This window comes from Trachurus trachurus (genome assembly GCF_905171665.1).
Source record: "Trachurus trachurus genome assembly, chromosome: 6".
Classification (NCBI taxonomy): domain Eukaryota; kingdom Metazoa; phylum Chordata; class Actinopteri; order Carangiformes; family Carangidae; genus Trachurus; species Trachurus trachurus.
In genome coordinates, this window is record NC_139897.1 from 29234242 (window position 1) to 29259445 (window position 25204).

The 25204-nt window shown below is 41.8% G+C and overlaps 1 protein-coding gene across 1 annotated transcript in view; it reads right to left on the reverse strand.

Annotated features, from left to right (window-relative positions):
* Positions 1-25204, reverse strand: part of LOC310987917 (uncharacterized protein) — a gene marked incomplete at both ends in the record, with an annotated part of 150503 nt that overhangs the window by 67056 nt on the left and 58243 nt on the right. Inside the window, one exon of the mRNA XM_083974386.1 lies at positions 24013-24186. Coding sequence (XP_083830512.1) covers positions 24013-24186 — 174 coding nt within the window. The remainder of the gene's footprint in view (positions 1-24012; positions 24187-25204) is intronic.

The following is a 25204-nucleotide window of genomic DNA, read 5'->3' on the forward strand; positions in this document are numbered from 1 at the left end:
AGGAACCTGCTGCTAACCGTTTCTGAATGACCAAGAATCCGTGAGTACTGAGAAAACACTTTTCATGAGGATTCAAATGAGCTCCAACATGCGCGCCAACGACATGGTACCATAACTGAGTTTAACAAAACCCCGGTTATTATTATTTTATTTATTTTTTGACTCAAAGGGTCACCAGGACAATTAAAGGGTAAATGTCCAATATTTTTGTGTATGTTAATAAACATTTCATGTGTTGCAATGTGTATTGGGAGTTGAAATGTTTATTTATATTGGACAGATGTGGTTATGGTGGGGCTATGATGTGTAAATGTATGCATGGGAGTTTGTAAGGCTCATGTAAACAATATAGCTATAAAATCAGCTAACCAGGCCTCTCTGCTCCCTAGGCAGAGTCATATTCTCCAGGTAAAGTAGACACATGTACCAAATCTAATATTTTTGTAGACTCCCTCCAATTCCCCTCCCATGCTTAAGGTGTTAACAAGTGTAAAGGGGAATTTCATGACATTTTGGTATCAAATTAGAGTTGAGTGGGAGGGCTATATATTGAACTGTTTTCTTTTGTTTCAATGAATGAAACAAATTAACTAAACAGAATAATAAAAACAGAAAACATACTGTCTACACTTGTGATAAAATGATGTTTTCTTAATATCACAAGTGTAAACAGACCGTTGGTCTTCTACGCACCTGTCCATTTTTAAAGGTGTACTTACTTACTTAATCCTCTTCGTCCGAGGTGAGACATAAGGCTGCGACGATCTGACTCCAGCGGGACCTGTCGTGCGCTCCATGTAAGGTTCATCACCTTTAGTTCGGCTGTCACAGTTCGTTGCCAGGTTGTTTTAGGTCGGCCTGGACTCCTTTTTCCGGCTGGGGTCCATCTCAATGCGACTTTTGGGATACAGTCTTCATTCATTCTGAGCACATGGCCCAGCCAACGTAGTCTGCGGCTTTTAATTTCCGTCACAGCACTGGTGCACTTGGTCATCCTGCGGAGTTCTCTGTTTGAGATCTCTTCAGGCCAGAATATAAGACAGATCTTGCGGAGGCATCCATTATGGAAGGCATCAAATCGATCTTTTTCATATCATGTGTTGTCACTCGCCAGCATTCCGAATCGTACAGCAGCACTGATTTTACGTTGCCATTATACCGTCGGACCTTTGTTCTGAGGCTATACTGCTTTGATTTACAGATCGGATGGAGCCTTATAAAAGCACTGTGGGCCTTCCCTAGCCTTGCTCTGATGTCCTTTTGAGTTGAGTTGTCTTTACTGACGACGCTTCCCAGGTCAGTGAACTCTTCGGCATAGTCAAGGGTTTCTTCATTCACCGTGATTGGGGCACATCACTTGTGTTTTAGAGGCGTTGATGGTCAAACCTGTTAGCATACTGATTGAGTCTGTCAGTTTTCTCTTGCAGGTGGGTGGATATAGTAGAGAGTAAAGGTGTGCATACCTACGTTTTTCTGGCTTGAGCTTAATAAAACCTAAATGATAAGTGAGTGTTTGTACAATGAGGCAGTAATGTAAAAGAGACTTCAGCAGGTTTTGCAGTGCAGTGATTGTCAACTGTCCGTAGCAGAGCAGGAGAGAACAGGTGAGTCTTACCTGTCTGTGTGATGCTCTCTGATACTGACAACTCTCCTCAGTGTCAGTCGACATCAAACATAAATGTACGAAATAGAAACTAAAATACAGTATGTTGCCTTTTATAAAAAAAAAACAAACAAACCATAATGTCAAGATTTAAGTTTCCTGTAGTGACAATGATGGTTTGGGAAATAATGAAACAAGTGTCTCAACAATATTTAATACGTTTAACAACATAATAACACTGAAAATACAACATTTTTAAGGTGGAAATAAAGAACTCCAGAGAAACACATAGCAAGTAGGATACTTAAGTTGTTCAGTTGTTATCAAATCAGGACCACATGATTTGTTTATCGACAGTTTCTCAATAGCAGTGTACACTTCATCTGGTTTAATCACCATGATTGTCAACAACATTCAACATTAAACCCAACAACACTCTCAATACAGTTAAAAAGCTTACTATAATGTTTTCCCCATAGCTTTACTAGAGAACACTAATTTACAGTCATGACAGAACTCAATCAAATGCTGCCCAAACAGGGACTTATCATCTGACACATTAGCATTTATATCACCCATGACAGATACACAAGACAATATGGTGGCGTTACAGCATCTAAATGTCAAAACTTTGAAAATAAATTCATAACAGATCAACCATGTGCTACGGCTTTGCGCAGCAGCTATAATTTCAACTGTAACTGTAATAATCAACGCGTCCATCTTTAAAGGAAGAGGAAGAAGTTTACAAGAATCGAATGGAGAAAATATTAAAACATCCACTGATTTAAAGCAGATATCAGCTTCACGGCCGTTTCGGCTAATGCTGCGTTCAAGGCAGGCTTTTGAAACCGTAAGTTACAGCTTCAAGTCACAACTACGACTTGGTAGCGTTCCAGGTAACCCGTAGCTCGTGTTTTTACCATCCTGTTGTCTGTGAAAGTTCCCTATAACGGCCACTCGTAACTTCCGACCCGTGAACTCGTACCAGATCGAACTGGTATGACTTCACAGGAAGGAAAAACACAAAGTACGAGTTTCTTTGAACGCACCATGAGTTAGCAGCCCCCGCCCTTGTCAGGCATCAATTGGTCCTCGTGCTACGTCACCACATTCACGCGCATCCCTTGGCTGCACACACAGCCCTTCATGCCGTTCTCTCTCCTCATTGGATAACACTTGTATCCCACAAGGAAAATTTTCTCCTCGGGTTACAGCAGAGCAGAGTGACGGAGAGACTCGTGTTTAGGCTGAAATACTTCATGTAAGTGATTGCTGACGGAAAATAGGACTATTTAGGACTTATATTAACAAAAACATTCCACTGATATCTGCTTTAATCCATGAATGTGAAAACGTGAGTGAGAGACAGAGACAGACATGTAGAGACTGAACTGTCTGTTCAACAGTGAGAAGGTTTCTGTGACAGGAGGAGACTCTGATTCACTCAACACAGAGACACTGAGGAACCAGAACTGTAGAGTCCAAACCCAGGATACAGAGGTTGAGTGAAGGTGGTGTTGAAGGTGTAGAGGTGGATCAGTGAGTCAGAGGAGACTCTGTAGAAGGACAGAGAGCCAGCAGGACAGTCCACATACACTGCTACTCTGGTAGAGACAGAGGAGGAGGAGGAGGAGGAGGAGGAGGAGGAGGAGGAGGAGGAGGAGGAGGAGGAGGAGGAGGAGGAGGAGGAGGAGGTGATGTCTGTCTGTCTGTCATTGTGCATGACGTAGTAACGACCATCATCAGAGCAGCTCAGACTCCAGGACTGATCGTTCCATCCAAACAAACAGTCTCTACTGTCTCCTTTCCTGCTGATTCCTCTGTAACTCACTGATATATAAACGTCTCCTCTCCACTTGACCTCCCAGTAGCAGCGACCAGTCAGACCAGTTGAACACAGCAGCTGAGGCCACAGGTCAAATCTGTCTGGATGATCAGGATATGACTGATGCTCTATCACACATGTCGCCTTCCTGTTGTTGTCAGACAGTTTGATCTTTGTGTTCACTGTGTTTGTGTCGATTGTGAGTCGACAGGAATCTGATGGAGAGAACAAGACACAGCTGCAGTTATTGATCATGTGATCAGTTATTGACAGTTTGATGAAGACTCATGACGTCAGTGATGTGACAGTGTGAAGATGGTTGAATGTGCTGCTCAAAGTAAAAACACACTTACACTTCCCCGGACCGAATTGGGCTCCAGCAGGCTGCACCCTGAAAGGAGGAGGGGGGTCAGAGCAGCACGTTCTCTGTCAGCATGCACACATGGACATTACATGGCTCTCACACACACACTGTTTTATCACTGTGTTCACATGGAGGCTGGTATGTATGGATGAACACTGAGCACAGAGAAGAAGGAGCTGGAGTCTTTATCTAGTGATGATACAGAGCAGGAGGAGACGAGGAGGAAACACTTCATCATGTGTTTTCTCCATGTGACGTCACTTCAGTGTCAGACACACACTTTCACTCTCTGACTCTCAAGCTGCAAAACACACGTCACAGCAAAGAAGATGAAGACACAACAGGTGGAGAAGAAGAAGAAGAAGAAGAAGAAGAAGAAGAAGAAGAAGAAGAAGAGTGCAGCTGTGAACAGTGGATGGTTTCAGTGTTTGATGAGGAAGGAAACACACTCAACATGTTTGTTAGAGCTCAGTGAAACAGTGAGTTTAGTGAGAAACACTGAGTGTGAACACAACTTGTGTTAGTTTGAAGAAAACTCCCCAGGAAGCTGAAGAATGAGGCTGTGAGCAGGTTTCCACAGGAGCCACGGCAGCAGTGAGTGGACAGGGGCGCCGAAAAGGGGGGGTAAAGGAGACGGATTCTACCGGCCCATGATCAGTGTACGTAACGCGTTGATCATGCCCATGATCAGTGTACGTAACGCGTTATTAGTAACGCCGTTACGTAACGCCGTTACTTTTTTCAGTAACTAATAACGTAACGCGTTGTTTTTAAAAAATCAGTAACTCCGTTCCCGTTACCAAATGCTGCGTTACTCCGTTCCTTTCCGTTCCTTTTGGTGAGGTTTACAGCGGCACACAAAATTCCTATAACATTTCAGCGATCAATAAAGTTTCATTGAATTGAAAGAAAGACAGAGCACAGAGTAGTTGGTGGCCGCCCTTTAGCGTCCCACACGTAATCAGACATGTTCCATGAAGAGGACTGGGCAGGTCAGAGCGATTCTCTGGGCACGGCATGACGGCGAGCTAAGGTAACTTTGCTAACGCATCCGAGACCGAAGCTGTGTATCAGTTCAGGCTGCAGCCCCTGAACTGGGACACAGCTCGAGTCACAGCGCGCACACATCAGCACCCACTCCACCCGAGCAGCAGCGGTTGGAGTCCGACAGACAGACTCCAATTATGACGCCTGAAACGCTAAACACAGCTGATCGGTCTGGGTAAACACAGCTGATCGATCGATAAAAAAATACCGCTGGAGTGAATCTACTTCCGTCACTGAAAACAGTCTTAAACGTAACTCGAGATTTTTTTGCAGTTAGGTCAAGCTGCTGCTGACATCATGCAGCATGATGATGATGGTAAAATTTTACAGATAAAAACACGTGTTTCTTCATCAGCATCAGTAGGCTACAGAACTGAAATGACAGCTAGAGGGGAATTCAATCAACCTTCATTTAATGGGAGCATTGGAAAAAAAAAAACTTTTAAAGTAACGAAAAAGTTACTTTCTCAGTAACACATTACTTTTTGGTTTAAGTAACTGAGTTACTAACTGAGTTATGTTTTTATGAAGTAACTAGTAACTGTAACTAGTTACTATTTTTCAGTAACTAGCACAACACTGCCCATGATTGAGGGGGGCCCAGAGAGGCCCCTAATGATGATGAAATGATAATACAGAAAAAAATAATATGACACTGAGTTATTAACTAACATATAATCACAAATATTTCATTTTTCATGTCCTGGTAACAATAACTGTATTTGTTTTGAAAACATCAACGCCTGCAGGGCTCCCCCTTCCCCCTCTCTATTTATGTAAAATGGTTCAGTCCGACTGGATCAGCTGCAGGTAGCGCACCCGGTTTGTCACAGACAGCGCCACAGCAACAAGGAGGCAGAGACGGCAGGATGCCTCAACAACCAGGCAGCCAAAAACGAAAAGAAAAGAAAGTAAGAGGAGAAGGAGTTGAAGGGTCGACAATATGTCACCCAGTATTTCAGAAAAAAAGGTGGGTTTGTTAGTTGAGGTGGAAAGTTATGGAATATTAACTTTGTCTCTGTCTGTGGTCTATAACAGTGGTTCTCAATCTTTTTTCAGTCAAGTACCCCCTGTGAAATATTTTTTCAGCCAAGTACCCCCTACCCAGCGCAAAGCATTTTTGGACCAAAAGACGTAAAACACAGCAATGTGTCATCTGTGTCTGCTTTATTAGTGTGAATGCTGAAAGCATTCACACTATTGTTCTTCTGTTCGGCCATTTTCTTTGGCACTTAACTAGTCCTTCATACTTTGTGCTATTTCAACAATTCTCACATCAAAATGTTCAGCCTTTTCGGGACAGGTGTGCTATTACTTTTCTCTTTTCAACTATTCATACTTTTTGCAATATTCAACTATTTCTGATTTTTTTTTTCCCCATAGAGAATGCATTGGAACAGTCTTGAAACTCTTCAAATCTTCTTACTTATTTCAGCCTTTAAAGCGTCCACATACTTTCAGCTAGAGACTTCATTCAAATTCTGAGTTGTAGACAAACTTCTAATGTATTCATCCTGTATTTACAACTTTTTAATAGCTTGTACCGTTTTTGAGATAAATCTTTTAAAAGCACATGAGGATTTCTGACAAATTTCACACTTTTCAATGAGTGTGTATGGGGTTGGGTCAGAGTGGGTGACGTCATCGTAGAGTGCAGCAGATCCAAAAAAGCGACTGGAACTTTTCTTCTGAAATTGCCAGCAAAGCTACAAATGACACTCTACACTCATGATTTTGGAAACAGTTTGTAGCCACGCTTGTCTTAGGTCTCACAATGCCGTCAAAAATGCACAGAGACTCAGAGAATAATTTAAAATATTTTTTAAATGCAGCCATGGAGCTCTCTGCTCCCATTCAGCACAATGCATTTTTTTCACAGCAGCAGGAGAAGGAGCTCAACTTTGTAACTTGCTGTTAAGTGCTTTTTAATTAGTGTGACTGCTGAGCAGTCACACTATTGTTCTTCTGTTTGGCCATTTTCTTCCGCCTTTTTACGGTCTTCTTCTAGTCCTTCATACTTTGTGCTATTTCAACAATTCATATATCAAAACGTGCAGCTTTTTTTGAACTTTATCGGCATTACTTTTCTCTTTTTAACTATTTATACTTTTTAAAATATTTAACTTTTTCTGCCACGATTCCTTACTTTTTTTTTTAAGCAGAAGCCAGTGATCTATGGGATCAAATAAGGGTCATAAAGATTCTGTACTTGTACAATGATTTTGTGGTTGTAAAAATATTTTGTGCCCGTGTAAAAACAATTTGTGCGTGTGTAACACAGTTTTGAAGTTGTAAAAAGATTTTGTGCGTGTGTAACACAGTTTTGAAGTTGTAAAAAGATTTTGTGCATGTGTAACAAAGTTTTGAAGTTGTAAAAAGATTTTGTGCATGTGTAACAAAGTTTTGAAGTTGTAAAAAGATTTTGTGCATGTGTAACAAAGTTTTGAAGTTGTAAAAAGATTTTGTGCATGTGTAACAAAGTTTTGAAGTTGTAAAAAGATTTTGTGCATGTGTAACACAGTTTTGAAGTTGTAAAAAGATTTTGTGCATGTGTAACAAAGTTTTGAAGTTGTAAAAAGATTTTGTGCATGTGTAAAACATATTTTTATCCATGGGAATATTTTGTACATGTAAAACTAAATCCGACGGACACACAAATTTCCCACCTTCAAGTACGACCCTGAAGTTACAAGTTTACAAAACTCAAGTTACAAGTACGAATTTTGACCCTGTTTTGACGGCTGAATGAATAGCCAATCAGCACATTGCTTACTGACTTGCCAATCAACCCGGTGCCCACCCATGTGCCAACCTACCATCCAATCAAAGGGCAGCCGCGATCTGAGCGCATAAAGAGCAGGTTTAGACCTTATTTTTACAGTCTATGGTTTAAACCCCCCACAGCACTTTTGGATTGCGTTGATTTACCATGGACATGGTTATTGACTTTGTGGTGGTTTCACAAACTAGCTAAAATAGCCTGTCATGACACCGAGTCCACCGGTTTCCTAACAGAACAACAACAAAAAACCGGTGCTATCTTCCGTGCCTGTGGTGTTGTGCAGCTGAAGAGACGGGGCTTCACCTCTACGTCAGCTATGGAAAACGCGAGTGTGTCGCTCACTTTAAACTTATGTTTTAGACCAGAGGATTATCACTCCAGCGATCTGATGGAGTTCAACGTCGGATCTGAAGCAAGAACTGTGCGACCCTCCCCACCCCCGGTGCGGTGCGGTGCCTTCGGCGCCGAGACAGCCTCATCCGGACCGCTGTGTGTCAGCAGCAGCAGCAGCAGCAGCAGCAGCTGGTGTTGCCTCCCCGGCAGGAGGCAGTCACGGATCAGACAGAGACTCAGCTGGACATGAACGTGAACAGCCACTCGTAAGTCTTGTTTTATAACATTTGCTAACTACCCATTTACTGGACGTAATGATTTAATTCATGAGATGCAACGTGTATAGGTTGTTGTAGAGCAGCGCAGCTAGCTTGCTAATAAGCGAGCAATGCTAGCTAACGCTAGCTAGCGTTAGCTACGTTTTTTGCACAACTTATCTTATGAAAAGGCACCCGGTTTGCCAATATAAGAAGTGTCAAGTTTAGTTACAGCCCAGTGACCCTGATTGCACAGTTAAAACATTCCTAATGTATTTTAATGTGCTATATTTTGAAGGATTTGGGAAACATTGGCAGTAATGAGGCAGGGGAGATGACAGCCAGTGGCTTTTCCTGGCACCTCAGTGCCCCACAGTGGCTCACAGTGCAGCCTCAGACCTTCTCATCGTGAAACAGGTAGTGTAACATAACTCATATCAGAGAATTAATTATATATGCTATGTAACGTTATATGCATACAGGCGGTACAACTCCAACACAATCTGACCTCCATTTTTAACACACTTTAACACATTCTGTGACAGAGCTGTATGGATGTATGGGATTGCAGGTTGGACAAGGGTATATGTAATAAACCAGACATTGAATGTATGAAGTTACAGAAAAGATTGACCTCTTATTATCCTAGCTTTCTAGGCACAGCCCAAGATGTGTCATGGTGCAAATTAATAGGTAATTTTCTTTTTTCAGGGCTGCTGACAAGTTCATTGTTTGCCAAAGCCAGATGATGTCTCTGTTTACTAACTGCCCAGCTTGTTGTGGAGAAACCTAAGTAACTAACTCCAACCGAAAGAAACATTGAGTGGCAGGAGGGAACTTGTGCAAAAATAAAGCAGGTAAGAGTCTTCTTGTGATTTCTGATGGAAAAGTATTATAATTTGTATTTTAGTTTGTATGTCTTGTGTTATTAATGTACTGTAATTTTCTGCCTTTCACATATGTCTCTCAGGTCTGTCAGCGTTTTTGGCTCCTCATGGGTTCTCTGAGAGTGGAATACTCCAGGTCATCACAGACTCTACGAGAGTGCAACACTGTCCTGTCCTCCTCTGCTGCTGCTCCCCTTTCCACATCCATCCAGAAGATCAACAAGGAGGAAGCTGTTGACGTCTTCACTGCACAGCATTCATGATTTAATACAGGACGTTGATACCTCCACAGAGGCTTTTCATATTCATAACACTCTATATATATTTTTTAAATGGGTCAGATGGTATATTTTTCTTTTGATTATTAATAACAATTGGCACAACTGTGCAATAGTTGCAATGTTCGTTAAGTTAACACTTGATTTACATGTGTTGTACTGGATGTGCTTAATTGCGTTAACTTTAATTCATGAACATAATTTATGAAGGACATGTTTGTCAGCAGTCTTAAGCTGCTGCTGCTGCATGCAGGTTTAACCATCAAATGCAGATCTGACTGTTCTGTTAAAGAAAGAAAACCCTATATAGGCTCGGCCCAGTAGACAATCTGCCTGCTGTATGCAGTGTAGTGGTATTCCTTTATTTTCTTTCTCTCTTGCACTTAATAGTATTTTTAAGATATTTATGCTGTTGCAAAATTTTGTTGTTACACTTGTGTGCTAAATGTCAATAAAAGTCTTAAGTCTGTGACCTAAATATATAATTGTATGTGTGTACATTAGGGTGCATTATATTGACTAGTGTCCCTAATATTTCGCACCTGGCCTATGATTACAGAGTGAACAAAATATTAGGAATAACTTCAGTATACTGCACCTTTACACCACTACCACGATATCAGTAATAAACATACAGTAGAATTAAAATAATAATAATAAAGTCATAAGATAGAGAAGTGAAAGAATAATAAACTATTTCTGCCTCAAATATACTTGTGTAAGTTGCCCTGGAGAGGTCAATGCTCCTGCCTAGTGCATGTAAGTAATAGGTCTATGGATAATCTCATCCAGGTCATCGTTCTTTTATTCTTTTATTTACGATTCAGTTTGCCCATAAAACATGTAAGTAATAGGTGTATTCAGGATAGTATTTATCTCGCCCTTTTCTCTCTCTCTCTCACGGACGGTAACGGTAAAGTGCTCCCGTAGTGTGCACGGATATTAACGAGTATGAGACATGACGTTACAAGCTCTTTAGTTTCTGTCATTGGTAAGTATCAGTACTCCGACCTGTATAGGATAATGATACTATTTTTTTTATTGCATGATACATGATAGTAATCGATGTTGTGATGTGAGCGTATATCCGTAGGCGTAGGCCTAGCTAATGCGTACCGGTCTCTGACCAACTCTCCACTGACTGTCCTGACACCACAGCTCAATTTCTCTCTCCTCTGGCCATTAATTCTCCCCCTGGTCTCTCTGCTCTCTAATGTGCATAATGGACTTGTAAATGACCTTTAATATGAGCATAGTATTTTTATAAATGTGTTTTTATGTTTACTTAGTAACATTCTTTAAAGCCAGGCTTTTATTTTTTATATATTAAGCAGACGGATATTCAGTGCTCTTATTTTGAAAGCGTCTCGCCGAGACCTCGTACTTCCGGTGCTTCGGAGTTGACCGGCAGAAGGAAAAGTGTGTCTGCAAGGCTAAAAGAGTGTCTTCAATGCTAAAAGCAAGCAAAGTGTGTCTAACCCACATGAAACGCCCTAGCACCTGGCTAATAAGGGGCACAAGGTTTGTGTTGTTACCATTTAATGCTGTATTTATGTCCGGCTCGAGTTTGGTTGTCGTGGATATTTTCATGCATAAAACGTATTGTGGTTAGCGGTAGCTACTATTAGCATCGGCGAGCTGCCGTGTCGGTCTGTATTGAAGTGAGATGAAGCTATAAGCTAACTCGTTGGTTGTTTTATTAATGCAACAGAACGTATTTTGTCTGTTTTATATAAGGTCTGCTAAGGTTAAAAACTGTTTATTGGGTTAAAAACGAACGGTTAAAAATGCTAATTTCATGTTAAATACTGTTTTATATTGCACTCTATGGGAGGTTGTCTTTCAGTTAAAATGTGAATTTTCCCTCATGACTGTAACATCAATCGTAGCAGTTAAAATATATATTTAAATTCATGGAGTAAAACCTGTGAGTCTACAATAAGTTTATTAGATAAAAGGTCAACTTACATGATTGTGATAAAGGCAGTTAAAGGTAATTTCAAGTAAGAGTAAAGGTAACTGTATTTTGTTTTCTTCTTTTCATAGCTCTTACGGTGTGTTTGCATTGAATACGGTCCAAGGAATAAAACATTGTGAACCATCAGTTTGAGAGTCCGACCATCATTTAGCTGGGGATGCTACAGTAAGAGCTTCACCTCATCCGTCACATCACGCCGCTGACCAAGGACAACTGTAGAGGGACCTGATGTGATGGTCAAGGATTGTGGTACCTGCTCACAACATGGAAGCATCAGTAAAGACGCCTCCAGACGACAGAGACTACGAACAGATGAAGGATAAGGATACTGAAGAGGAGGATCTCCGTCGCTCTGGTCGCCTACGGAATCCCACGGAAAAGATGCTTGCATTTCATGAGGAGGAGGCCCACAAAAAGGAGAAAAGGTTGACTCACATTTATGAACAATGGAAGATCCAGGCACGTAAGGCTAGAAAACAGTTAAAGTTAAACATTCCTGAAAGTGACATTGCAACTCTTATAGACACACTAGAAGAAGGAAAAAACTGTGTTATAAACCTGTACATAGACATCAGAGCTCACCTCACTCCATCTAATGAGACAAGACGTCGTATTGATGCCTGTGAGGCAGTTACAAGGGACATTGTTAAAATTGCTTTTGAAAGGATATCAGGCATAGATGGAGAATTTGATAGTGAAGCAGTAAAGCAGCGTCTTCATGAGCTTCTTAACAGAGACTATGCTCACTCCATCTACGGATCCACAGCTTCACCTCCAAGTCAACACTCAAGTAAAGGTTCAAGTCAACACTCTGTTATAGCAGCAAAAAGAGCAGACGCTGCAGCAGAATTAGCAGCAAAGGAAGCAGAGTATGAAGTGTTATTGAAGGAGGAGAAACAAAAAGAAAAGATTCAAGTCTTAGAGGAGAAACAAAAAGAAAAGATTCAACTCCTAGAGGGACAACAAAGGAAAGAACTTGAAGCTCAAAAACGTGAGTTGGAAAGATTAAAGGCAGAGAAGGACATTAAAGCTGCACGAGCTAGGTTCACAACTTATGATCAGGAAGTAATGCAGGAAGCAAGTGTTCATTCTGTAGATCAGATGAGAACGAGAGAACACCAGTTTGTGTATCCTCCTCCTTCAGCTCTCATACAGCAGCCCACTGATATCACAATGACAGCATCACCTGCAAGGACAGATGTAAGTTATCTGGCTCAGGCAGTCCAAGATAGCATAGCTCTGAACAGGCTCCCAATGCCAGAACCGTCTGTATTTACTGGTGACCCTATCCAGTTCATTGAGTGGAAGGCTTCCTTCACATCCCTCATAGACAAAAAGAACATTGCTTCAGCTGACAAATTACATTATTTGAAAAAATATGTAGGAGGTCCAGCTCGAAAGACACTTGATGGCATATTTTATAGAAATGATGATGAAGCCTACAAAGATGGATGGAACCGTCTCAACCACAGGTATGGTCAGCCGTTTGTTATACAAAAAGCATTCAGGGAAACAAACTGGCCAAAGGTCCATCCAAGAGATGCTGAGGGACTTAGAGCATTCGCTGATTTCTTACACTCATGTCTGGAAGCCATGCCTTATGTTAAAGGTCTGGACATTTTGAACGATTGTGAAGAAAACCAGAAATTGGTCCAAAAGCTACCTGATTGGGCAGCATCACAGTGGAACCGCAAGGTCACTCAAGTCATGAGAGTTGACCAGGAGTTTCCCAGCTTCCAGGAGTTTGTCTTCTTCATTGTAACGGAGGCAGAAATTGCATGTAATCCTATTACTTCATTCCACGCTCTCCACTCATCAGAGGCTAACTCATCACGTCATCTGAAAGAAAAGAAATGTAAATCCAGTGTTTATCACACACAGACAGTTACAGAGAATGAAACACAAGGACAGTTAAGAACAGGTTTAAAGCCACCATGTGTGTTTTGTCAAGACAGTAAACATCAACTTCATCGCTGTCCTGAGTTTAAAGGGAAAGCTCTGGAGGAACGACGGAAATATGTGAAAGAAAAGAAGCTTTGCTATGGCTGCTTGAGGACGGGCCATAACGCCAAGGACTGCCGCAATAGACATTCATGCGACAAATGTAAAGCAAGACATCCTACGCTTCTCCATGATGACACCTACACCAAGGCCAAGCCCACGTCAGTCTCAAATCAAAGTAACACAGAGGAAACAGCAACCACATTGGCTCTCAGTGTGGCAACTAAGGAGCCATCTACCAACACTTCAATGATAGTGCCAGTGTGGGTTTCTTCTGTCAGCAATCCAGGTACGGAAAGACTTGTTTATGCACTGCTTGATACCCAAAGCGATACAGTCTTCATTGACCAAGAAGTCAGCAATAGTTTACAGACTGAAACTCATCCTGTAAGACTGAAACTAACAACCATGACAGGAAAGGATGCATTAATGCATAGTCAAAGAGTGTCAGGTTTGAGAGTGAGAGGTTACTGCTCTGCTATCCACATTGATCTCCCCCCTGCTTACACCAAGGACTGTATACCAGTGAATCGAACACACATTCCTACCTGTGACACGGCACGGAACTGGAATCATCTCATCAAAATAGCAGATGAAATCCCACCACAGCTGGAATGTGAAGTCGGTCTGCTGATCGGCTACAATTGCTCAAGGGCACTGGCACCACGGCAGGTAATCCTTGGAGGAGATAGCGAACTATATGCAGTTCAGACGGATTTGGGGTGGAGTATCGTAGGCTGTTCACCTCACCACAACTCACCAAGCATCACCAACATGTGTCACAGAGTTTCAGTCAGAGAGCTTCCTCCAGTGACCCCAGCTGAGGCACTCAGGGTTCTCGAGTCTGACTTTAAAGATGCCAATAAGGACGGAAAGACTGTGTCTCAGGATGACATCCGCTTCCTGGATGTGTTAAAGGAAGGGATCAAGAGGAACATTCAGGGACATTACGAGATGCCACTCCCCTTTAAAGAGATACCTCTAGCTACAGATGTTAGCGCAGAAATACAGATTGGAGATCCTGAAGTCAAGAGGATTCAGACTCTAAACACACAGACACGGGAACAGCTGAGTCTCTCAGACCGCCTGTCAAAGTTTTCTTCGTGGTCAAAAGCAACTCAGGCTGTCGCTCGTCTCATTCGTCGTGTCAGACATGATAAGTCAACAGACCACAGCACCGTCCAAGAACGAGAAGACGCACGCTGCATCATCATAAGAGACTTACAGAGACACGCATATCCAGGAGAGTTAAAGTTGCTCAGTAAGGTAACTCAACTTCCCTCTCAGAGTAAACTGTTTCAGATGGATGCTTTTCTTGATCAGGATGGACTCCTCAAGGTGGGAGGAAGACTGAAAAATGCATCACTCCCTACCTCACTGAAGCATCCAGTGATCATACCAAAGAGTCATCCCATCACCAAGGCAATAATTGCTCACTGTCACGAGAAAGTCCAACATCAAGGAAAAGGCTTGACTATTAATGAGATCAGATCAAATGGATTCTGGATTCCAGGAATCAACAGAGCTGTGGCAACGCATCTGCATCAATGTGTTACATGTCGAAAACTCAGAAGATTCACAGAGGAGCAGCGAATGGCAGATTTGCCGTCTGAGCGTGTGGATCCATCACCACCTTTCACCTATTGTGGAATGGACTGTTTCGGTCCGTTTTTCACCAAACAAGGACGCAAGGTACAAAAGAGATACGGACTGCTTTTCACCTGCCTTTGCTGTCGAGCTATCCACATTGAAATGTTAGACGACATGTCGACAGATGCTTTCATAAATGGACTTCGTTGTTTCATTGCAATAAGAGGAGCAGTACGTGACATAAAATGTGACCAAGGAACGAACTTCGTTGGAGCTAAAAATGAACTGAATGAAGCTCTCAAGCAATTGGATGCTGATCGTCTGACTACGTTTTTGGCTGAGAAACAGTGTGACTTCAGCATGAACGCTCCGCATGCAAGCCATGCTGGAGGCGTATGGGAGAGACAGATCCGAACGGTGAGGAATGTTCTTCGTTCAACTCTTTCACCCTCATCAGGCAGGCTGGACGATGCCTCTCTACGGACATTCTTTTATGAGGCAGCAGCTATTGTGAACAGTCGTCCACTCACCGTTGACAACTTAAATGATCCAGATAGTCCAGAGCCGCTAACGCCCAATCACCTGCTCACCATGAAACCCACTGCAGCCTTACCACCTCCTGGCAGATTCATCAGAGAGGACATGTATGCTCGGAAGAGGTGGCGCCGTGTTCAGTACCTTGCAGAGCAGTTCTGGGGCCGGTGGAGAAGAGAGTATGTGTACAACATCGCCACCAGACAACGCTGGCATACCCCAAGGAGAAACCTCAAAGTCGGTGACATTGTGATGGAAAAGACAGAAGATCAACCTCGCAACGAGTGGAAATTGGCTAAAGTTGTAGAGACAGTAACTGATAAAGATGGACTAGTGAGGAGAGTGAAGATTCGTGTTGGAGATCAGAAGATGGGAAAGGAGGGACAGCGTTCTGGCAAGCCATCCATCGTTGAACGTCCAGTGCAGAAGCTGATCCTGCTCCTAGAGACTGTTTAATCACCCCCTTCACTTCACAACCTATCCTTTACAGTATGAAGAGTTTATGGACATTTTTGACTCAAGCACTAAAGGTTAAAGGTCACATGGTTTAGAAATCATTCATGCTTTACATCTAATAAGGGGATGAAAAACCAGTAATGATTTGGTGGGAGTGTAAATGACCTTTAATATGAGCATAGTATTTTTATAAATGTGTTTTTATGTTTACTTAGTAACATTCTTTAAAGCCAGGCTTTTATTTTTTATATATTAAGCAGACGGATATTCAGTGCTCTTATTTTGAAAGCGTCTCGCCGAGACCTCGTACTTCCGGTGCTTCGGAGTTGACCGGCAGAAGGAAAAGTGTGTCTGCAAGGCTAAAAGAGTGTCTTCAATGCTAAAAGCAAGCAAAGTGTGTCTAACCCACATGAAACGCCCTAGCACCTGGCTAATAAGGGGCACAAGGTTTGTGTTGTTACCATTTAATGCTGTATTTATGTCCGGCTCGAGTTTGGTTGCCGTGGATATTTTCATGCATAAAACGTATTGTGGTTAGCGGTAGCTACTATTAGCATCGGCGAGCTGCCGTGTCGGTCTGTATTGAAGTGAGATGAAGCTATAAGCTAACTCGTTGGTTGTTTTATTAATGCAACAGAACGTATTTTGTCTGTTTTATATAAGGTCTGCTAAGGTTAAAAACTGTTTATTGGGTTAAAAACGAACGGTTAAAAATGCTAATTTCATGTTAAATACTGTTTTATATTGCACTCTATGGGAGGTTGTCTTTCAGTTAAAATGTGAATTTTCCCTCATGACTGTAACATCAATCGTAGCAGTTAAAATATATATTTAAATTCATGGAGTAAAACCTGTGAGTCTACAATAAGTTTATTAGATAAAAGGTCAACTTACATGATTGTGATAAAGGCAGTTAAAGGTAATTTCAAGTAAGAGTAAAGGTAACTGTATTTTGTTTTCTTCTTTTCATAGCTCTTACGGTGTGTTTGCATTGAATACGGTCCAAGGAATAAAACATTGTGAACCATCAGTTTGAGAGTCCGACCATCATTTAGCTGGGGATGCTACAGGACTCGTAGTTATACGGTTGTGGTCCGTCCATACATCCATGGGTCCGTCATACACATGTAAAGTTTCTTTGGGGTCAGAACCAACCAGCACCAGAATCCATTGTATTCCTTCGCTCAGATCGCGGCTGCCCTTTGATTGGATGGTAGGTTGGCACATGGGTGGGCACCGGGTTGATTGGCAAGTCAGTAAGCAATGTGCTGATTGGCTATTCATTCAGCCGTCAAAACAGGGTCAAAATTCGTACTTGTAACTTGAGTTTTGTAAACTTGTAACTTCAGGGTCGTACTTGAAGGTGGGAAATTTGTGTGTCCGTCGGATTTAGTTTTACATGTACAAAATATTCCCATGGATAAAAATATGTTTTACACATGCACAAAATCTTTTTACAACTTCAAAACTGTGTTACACATGCACAAAATCTTTTTACAACTTCAAAACTTTGTTACACATGCACAAAATCTTTTTACAACTTCAAAACTGTGTTACACACGCACAAAATCTTTTTACAACTTCAAAACTGTGTTACACACGCACAAATTGTTTTTACACGGGCACAAAATATTTTTACAACCACAAAATCATTGTACAAGTACAGAATCTTTATGACCCTTATTTGATCCCATAGTGATCCTCTTATCAAAGGTTTTCTTTACCCCTCACATACTGTCTCTGTCTGTAGCCTAGTGGTTGGCTTGCTGGTCTGGAGACCTGAGGGTTGCTGGTTCAAATCTTGCCTCAACAACAATTATAGTGAATTATTTTCCCAGTTGTCCTCTGTTGACTTCTGATAACTTGCTTCATGTTGAAACTGCTGCTCTCAGCCTGAAATTCACAGAAATTTTCATTCTAAGTCATTCAAGCTTGACTCTCAAGCTTTCTTGATATTAATTGTGTGTGCACTGTGGCCTAGAGGCAGAGTGGAAGTCTAATGACCGTGAGGTTGTGGGTTCGATTCCATCCTTGGTCAAACATTTGTATGGTGATCACTGCTTGCACTATTTGCTAATTCTGCAACAGCGTTCAGTTGCTATCAGCAGTCACACCATTTCCATTCTTGGAAATGCTTTTTCTAGTTCATTTTAATTCACCCAAAAATAGTCACAGGTCACAAAAAAGTCCTCTACTTACTTGTTGTGGCTCATTTATACTATTTTCTGCTTCTTTTAAGCATCATTGAAAAATCTCACATTCATCAAAGTCTCAACCTCTCTTCTCCACAACTCTGTCTGTAGTCCAGTGGGTAAGGTGGCTGCTTGCCAACCCCAAGGTCACTGGTTCAAATCCAAGGGAAGCACTCTTTTTATGTTATGTTGAATTCTGCTCCCCTCCCACACCCTCAATTGGTTACAGGTGTTCGTTAAAGCAGATATCAGCTTCACGGCCGTTTCGGCTAATGCTGCGTTCAAGGCAGGCTTTTGAAACCGTAAGTTACAGCTTCAAGTCACAACTACGACTTGGTAGCGTTCCAGGTAACCCGTAGCTCGTGTTTTTACCATCCTGTTGTCTGTGAAAGTTCCCTATAACGGCCACTCGTAACTTCCGACCCGTGAACTCGTACCAGATCGAACTGGTATGACTTCACAGGAAGGAAAAACACAAAGTACGAGTTTCTTTGAACGCACCATGAGTTAGCAGCCCCCGCCCTTGTCAGGCATCAATTGGTCCTCGTGCTACGTCACCACATTCACGCGCATCCCTTGGCTGCACACACAGCCCTTCATGCCGTTCTCTCTCCTCATTGGATAACACTTGTATCCCACAAGGAAAATTTTCTCCTCGGGTTACAGCAGAGCAGAGTGACGGAGAGACTCGTGTTTAGGCTGAAATACTTCATGTAAGTGATTGCTGACGGAAAATAGGACTATTTAGGACTTATATTAACAAAAACATTCCACTGATATCTGCTTTAAGAGACGCATTAATTGCTTTTGCCACCGTTTGCAGTACATCATCACATTACAATGGCAACATGCTTATGTGTGTGCTCTCTGTGGCGAAGTGGCAGAGTAAAGGTTTATTGATCATGAGGTCATGGGTTCGATTCCTGCCTCATTCATGTCGTACTTTCTGCTAGAGACTTCATTCAAATTCTGATTTGTAGACAAACTTCTAATGGCTCATTTATAATGCTTTTTTAAGCATCATTGAAAAATCTCACATTCATCAAAGTCTCAACCTCTACTGCATCAGAAGTGTTGGAATGGCCTAGTGGATAAGGTTCCTGCCATTCGACCACAAGGTCACAGGTTCTAATCCCACCTGAGCAGTCTTGTTAGTGTGTCAGCCACTTTGAACTTTAACCAATACCACTTGGTCTGGTCACATGATCAAACTTGATAATGCATATGCGCCCCCACCTATTCTCTTTACCTCTTTCAATCTTGGTTTGTGTTAACATGTTTCTTGTTTATACCACTGCACTAAGATTGATTTGCACTGGAACTACAGCTTTGGGCTCGTTAACTTCAGAGTGAGACAGAGTGCAGTTCATCAACAGACAACAGTCTCTGCAACTGTGTGTACACTGTGGCCTAGAGGCAGAGTGAAAGTCTGCTGACCATGAGGTTGTGGGTTTGATACCTACCTTGGTCAACCATTTGAATGGTGATCACTGCTTGCACTATTTGCTAATTCTGCAACAGCGTTGAGCTGCTTTCAGCATTCACACGCATGTTCCGTTAGGAAATGCTACTTTATCTAGTTTTACTTTAAAACTGTGTAAAACATTGGTTATAGTGACCTCTTTTGAACTATTTGGAAATAAAAATATATAGAAATACAGACTAAAAAAACAATCAACTTGATTATAAAGATTTTTGCACATGAGAATAATCATCAGTCTAAAATGCTATCTAATAAATATCTGTTCTCAAAATGAATTCATGACATCAATTATAGATACACATTTCTCCACACACACATAAAAAGCCCAGACAGTAGGGCTACTGCTTTGCAAGTCAGTCTGTGTCCTGCAACACGGTGGCATGGGGGGGCTGCTCAATCAGAGGTGTGGCTTCAGATCATAACAACAGGTTGAGAGCCAGAGGACTTCTCTCTGTCTGTGTCAACTGAGGCAGTGAAACACACCTGCATTAGTGGCCTTGACTTTATGAAGTTGATCGCTTTGATGCTGTCGTTTAAAATCTCATGTAACACCAACCTGAATTCATAAAGTTTCCTCATGAAGCAGTCAGGAGGCTCACCGACATGACGTGCATGTTTTGTGTTGAGATGCGTCTGGAGATGAGCACCTTCATGCCACTGTTTGCTAACTTCTCCCCACAGAAAAAAACAAAACACTAGAGTGGGTTGCAACTCGTGGACGTGAATCCCTTCATCACACATTCTTCTGAACACTGTCGGGATTTTACCGGCTCTGGTTTCGCCTTTTTATCACTTATCCCTCCGTGTTTCAGCCGTAGCTTTCAGCAGCGCTGCTGCTACGTCAACCCCGACTCCGTTGTTTGATTGACAGGCGATGCCGTGCCAAATGCCAGGTTGGGTTAAACCATCTGGTGGGGGGCGGGCTCGTTTTTTTTAGGATAATTAATTAAGTAGCCCACTGAATATAAGATTTAGTTTATGAATTTAGACATGTATTTTATTGAAATATCCATTATATAATTATTTTAATGGATTTTGTAATTTATATATTTTTTAATATATATAATTAAAATCTCACGTACCCCCTGGAGTGCCTTCACGTACCCCTAGGGGTACGCGTACCCCCATTTGAGAAACACTATAAGCTAGCTCACTTTTCTCACCATGTTACTGTAGCTCAAGAAAACTCTGGATTTTTACATTTCACTGTTATTTTAGTTAAATAATCAATCCAGTCAAACATTTATCAAGCTGTTCTTATTCAATTAGTTGACCTCCCCTCTGTCAAAATGATGCCTCATTCTGTCAGACCCAAACTCCCCCTGCCCCTGAACCAGCCCCAGTGCCCCCACATGAGGAAGGAGGTGAGCAGCTGTGTGTTGAAATAATAATAATAATAATAATAATAATAATAATAATAATAATAATAATAATAATAATAATAATAATAATAATAATAATACATTTTACTACAGTCTCAAAACAATACAAAGGTGAATCTGTTATGGGAAAGATTAATTAAAATTAATGAAATAAAAATCATTTTGAACAATTTTAATGGTTTAAAAAGCATAAACCATTAAAAAAAAAAAAAAAGATTCATAAGAATCAGTTTTGCAGCAAATAAATAAATCAAAATGAATTCCATTGTATTCAGAGTGCTCAGTTCTTCCCCTACTGTACATGTCAACTATCATGTTGTTCTTCTTTCACAAATATGGTAATGATAGTCAAAAATACCATTGAAATGCATAATTGTATCTCAAAAAAAAAATTGCCGCTGTGTTGGGGGCCCTGTAAAGATTCTTTTCATGGGGCCCAAAATCCCTAGCGGCGCCCCTGTGAGTGGATGAAGGAGCTCTAATAGAAACCATCTGATCACAGTGACAGGACGGATCAGGATCTCATGTAGGGCTGAACGATTTTGGGAAAAGATCTAATTGCGATTTTTCTGGCAGATATTACGATTTCGATTTGATTCACGATTTTCTTGAAATCAAGCTTCAGTGCGATATTCAAAATGTACAGTAACATTAACAAACATGAGAATTACATCATACCATTAAAACATTAAATGCCATTACTCTGATGCTAGAATGAAAACTAAAGTTAAGTAGTTGGGGCCAGAGATGTTCACTAGTCTTTTAGTCAAGTCTAAAGTCTCAAAAAAATAAAAGTCTCCTGTCTCTTCTGGTTGTAATGACCTTCTATCATCTGCTGCTATCCGGTCTACTAAGAGTACTGCACAGCTTTATCTAAGAAATTCAAAGTATTTACTGTATTATTATCACTCCTTTATCTATTAGCATACAGTATTGATTACAGGCTATTGCAATGCAATATGAAGAAAACACACAATGAAAGCTTTCCTTTAACCCTCCTGTTGTCTGTCTGGGTCAAATTGCACTGCACTGGCCATTTCTTTTTTTGCTTTGTTGAATTCAGAAAATAAGATCTGGATGATATAGTTAACATTTTTATGTGTAGCAAAACCGCATGTTTAGAAGAACTGATTTTTTTTTTTTAATTAGCTCCGTCAACTCGTGGGGGTGTGTCGACACGTGCAGACTTCCATAAGTGCCTTCAGTCATATTTTGCAGCAAATAAATAAATAAACAGGAGGATTTAGCCTACAGTAGCCTGGTATTTGCCAGTTATGCAGCAGCTAGTCCCTGTGAACGAAGGTCAGACAACAAACGGACGTTAACTTGTACTACGGACAACAGACGGTGCTGCTATTTAAAAAAAAAGCCAGTTCACAGTCTCACAGTCACCTGTCACTGTGATGGTGAAACACTTTCTTTTATTTTTTCTTTGTTAATTAATGGGAAAAAACAGGTGTAGTGGAAAAGAGCCATTTGACTGTCTTAACAATCCTGGGTCGGTCAGGAGCACTGCACTGCAAAAAATCGCAGCTTTCGCGATCACATGATATCTAAAATCGCAATTTCGATCAGAAAATGATAAATCGTTCAGCCCTAATCTCATGATCACTCTGTTCTTCTCTGCTCTTCACACAGATCAGCTGCAACACACTGACTCACTGAGATCAGTCACATCATGTGGAACAAAGCAGCTGTCCTCAGGACCAGTCCTGAGCTCCATCAAACCTGTCCACACATTTTTACTGGACTTGAAGTCAGAGTCCAGAGGAAGCAGAGAAACTGTAGAGCAGAGAGAACCAGGCTCAGCTCAGAGCACATGGACTCAGACAGGAAGTGAAGCTCCAGCTGCTGGAGACTTTCATTAAGGAGCCACTTTGTTGCTTCATCTCATCATCTCTGGGAGTGTTCAGGTCAAACACTCTGTTGGTTCAGGAGCAGTTCAACCAGCTGCAGCTGCAATGTTTGCTGAAATGCTGAAATAAAGTCTGATCAAAACATCTGGAGAGACTCAGAGCACAGCTGCCAACAGCTGGTTTCATCACTGAGATATAGGGGTGGGTAAAAATATTGATTCATCAATGCATTGCAATTTTTTTTTTTTACCAAATCAATATCGATTTAATAAATCCTCTGAATCGATTCAAGCTAGCTTTGCCTCTACGCCCTCCCCTTTGGTCAGGGCCTTTAAACTCATGCACCTCGAGTGGCAGGATATGGGTATTGCAAAAGTGCCCAGAAAACCCATTCACTCCAATGTATGTGTGTTGCCCACTTGCTTGTAAATTGATGAAAACTGCCATGTTTTTGTTTTTAAGTGTTTGTTTATTACAAAATATAGATTGAAACATAAATGTAGACTGTTTTTTGTTTTGTTTTTTTACTAGCCTGTGTTAATGTTTATCTGTAAGGGGTCCACGATGTGATCTAGAAATGTTCTTAAATTATTGAAAATACCACACTTGCTCATTCACCAACAATGCACAGATGTCAGTTCTTGGGCACGTTTGCGATACCCATATTCCACCACCAGGAGGCACTTCCATTTGACCAATGCGTGTCGTTACTCTCTTAGTCCAGCACTCTACTCTGGATATGGTCTCAGTGATCAGATCTGATGTTATGAACGCATCGATCAGCTGAGACAGATGTTAATACCAGGTGTGATCAGGTGTGAACGAGGCCATAGAAAATGTCCCAGCTCCTCCTCCTCTATCAGACAGTGTGTGTGGCTGCAGCAGCCTCTCCTTACCTGAGAGAGTCCAGTCTCCAGTCTGGATCCTTCAGTCCAGCAGATAGCAGCTTCACTCCTGAGGCTCCTGGATGATTGTAGCTCAGGTCCAGCTCTCTCAGATGGGAGGGGTTGGAGCTCAGAGCTGAGGCCAGAGAAGCACAGCCTTCCTCTGTGACCAGACATCCTGACAGACTGAACACACACAACAACACACAGGAAACCACTGTCAACACCTGGAGGTGTGTTCAAGTGTCATCAGATAAACAGCTTGATGGATCCTCACCTGAGAGTCTCCAGTCCACAGTGTGGACTCTCCAGTCCACCAGACAGCATCTTCACTCCTGAGTCCTGCAGGTTGTTGTTACTCAGGTCCAGGTGTCTCAGACTAGAGGACTGGGAGCTGAGGACTGAGGACAGAGCTTCACAGCTTCTCTCTGAGAGGTTACAGCCGCTCAGTCTGAAGAGATGAACATGAGGAATTAAATAAGAAATTTACATTTATTTTCTGTCCTGTTGAAAACACATAAGTGTTTTTATATGATGAATAAATCCAACTATCTCTACACTTACAGAGCTTTGTTAGATGCTTTGACCACTGGCAGCAGCCTCAGAAGAGCCTCCTCTGACGCAGAGTATTTCCTCAGATCAAACTCAACCAGATCTTCTCCTGATGACAGTAAGATGAAGACCAGAGCCGACCACTGAGCAGGAGACAGTTTATCTGTGGAGAGACGTCCTGATCTCAGGGACCGTTGGATCTGCTCCACTAGAGAACGATCATTCAGTTCATTCAGACAGTGGAACAGGTTGATGCTTTTCTCTGCAGAGGGAGTCTCTTCAATCTTCTTCTTGATGTACTGAACTGCTTTCTGATTGGACCGTGAGTCACTTCCTGTCTGAGTCATCAGACCTCGTAGGAGATTCTGATTGGTCTTCAGTGAAAGACCCAGGAGGAAGCGGAGGAACAAGTCCAGGTGTCCATTTGGACTCTGTAAGGCCTCGTCCACAGCGCTCTGGTAGAAAGGTGTAAAGGTGTCTCTAAACCACGAAGCTGTTGTTTGTTGTTGTGACATCAGGTTGAGTCCAGAGTTGATGAAGGTCAGATGGACATGAAGAGCAGCCAGAAACTCCTGAACACTCAGATGGACGAAGCAGAACACCTTGTCCTGGTACAGGCCTCTTTCCTCTTTAAAGATCTGTGTGAACACTCCTGAGTACACTGAGGCTGCTCTGATATCGATGCCACACTCTGTCAGGTCTGATTCATAGAAGATCAGGTTTCCTTTCTGCAGCTGCTCAAAAGCCAGTTTTCCCAGAGACTCAATCATCTTCCTGCTCTCTGGACTCCAGTGTGGATCTGTCTCAGCTCCTCCATCATACTTGACCTTCTTCAGTTTTAGATAAACCACCAGGAAGTGGATGTACATCTCAGTCAGGGTCTTGGGCAGCCCTCCTCCCTCTCTGGTCTTCAACAG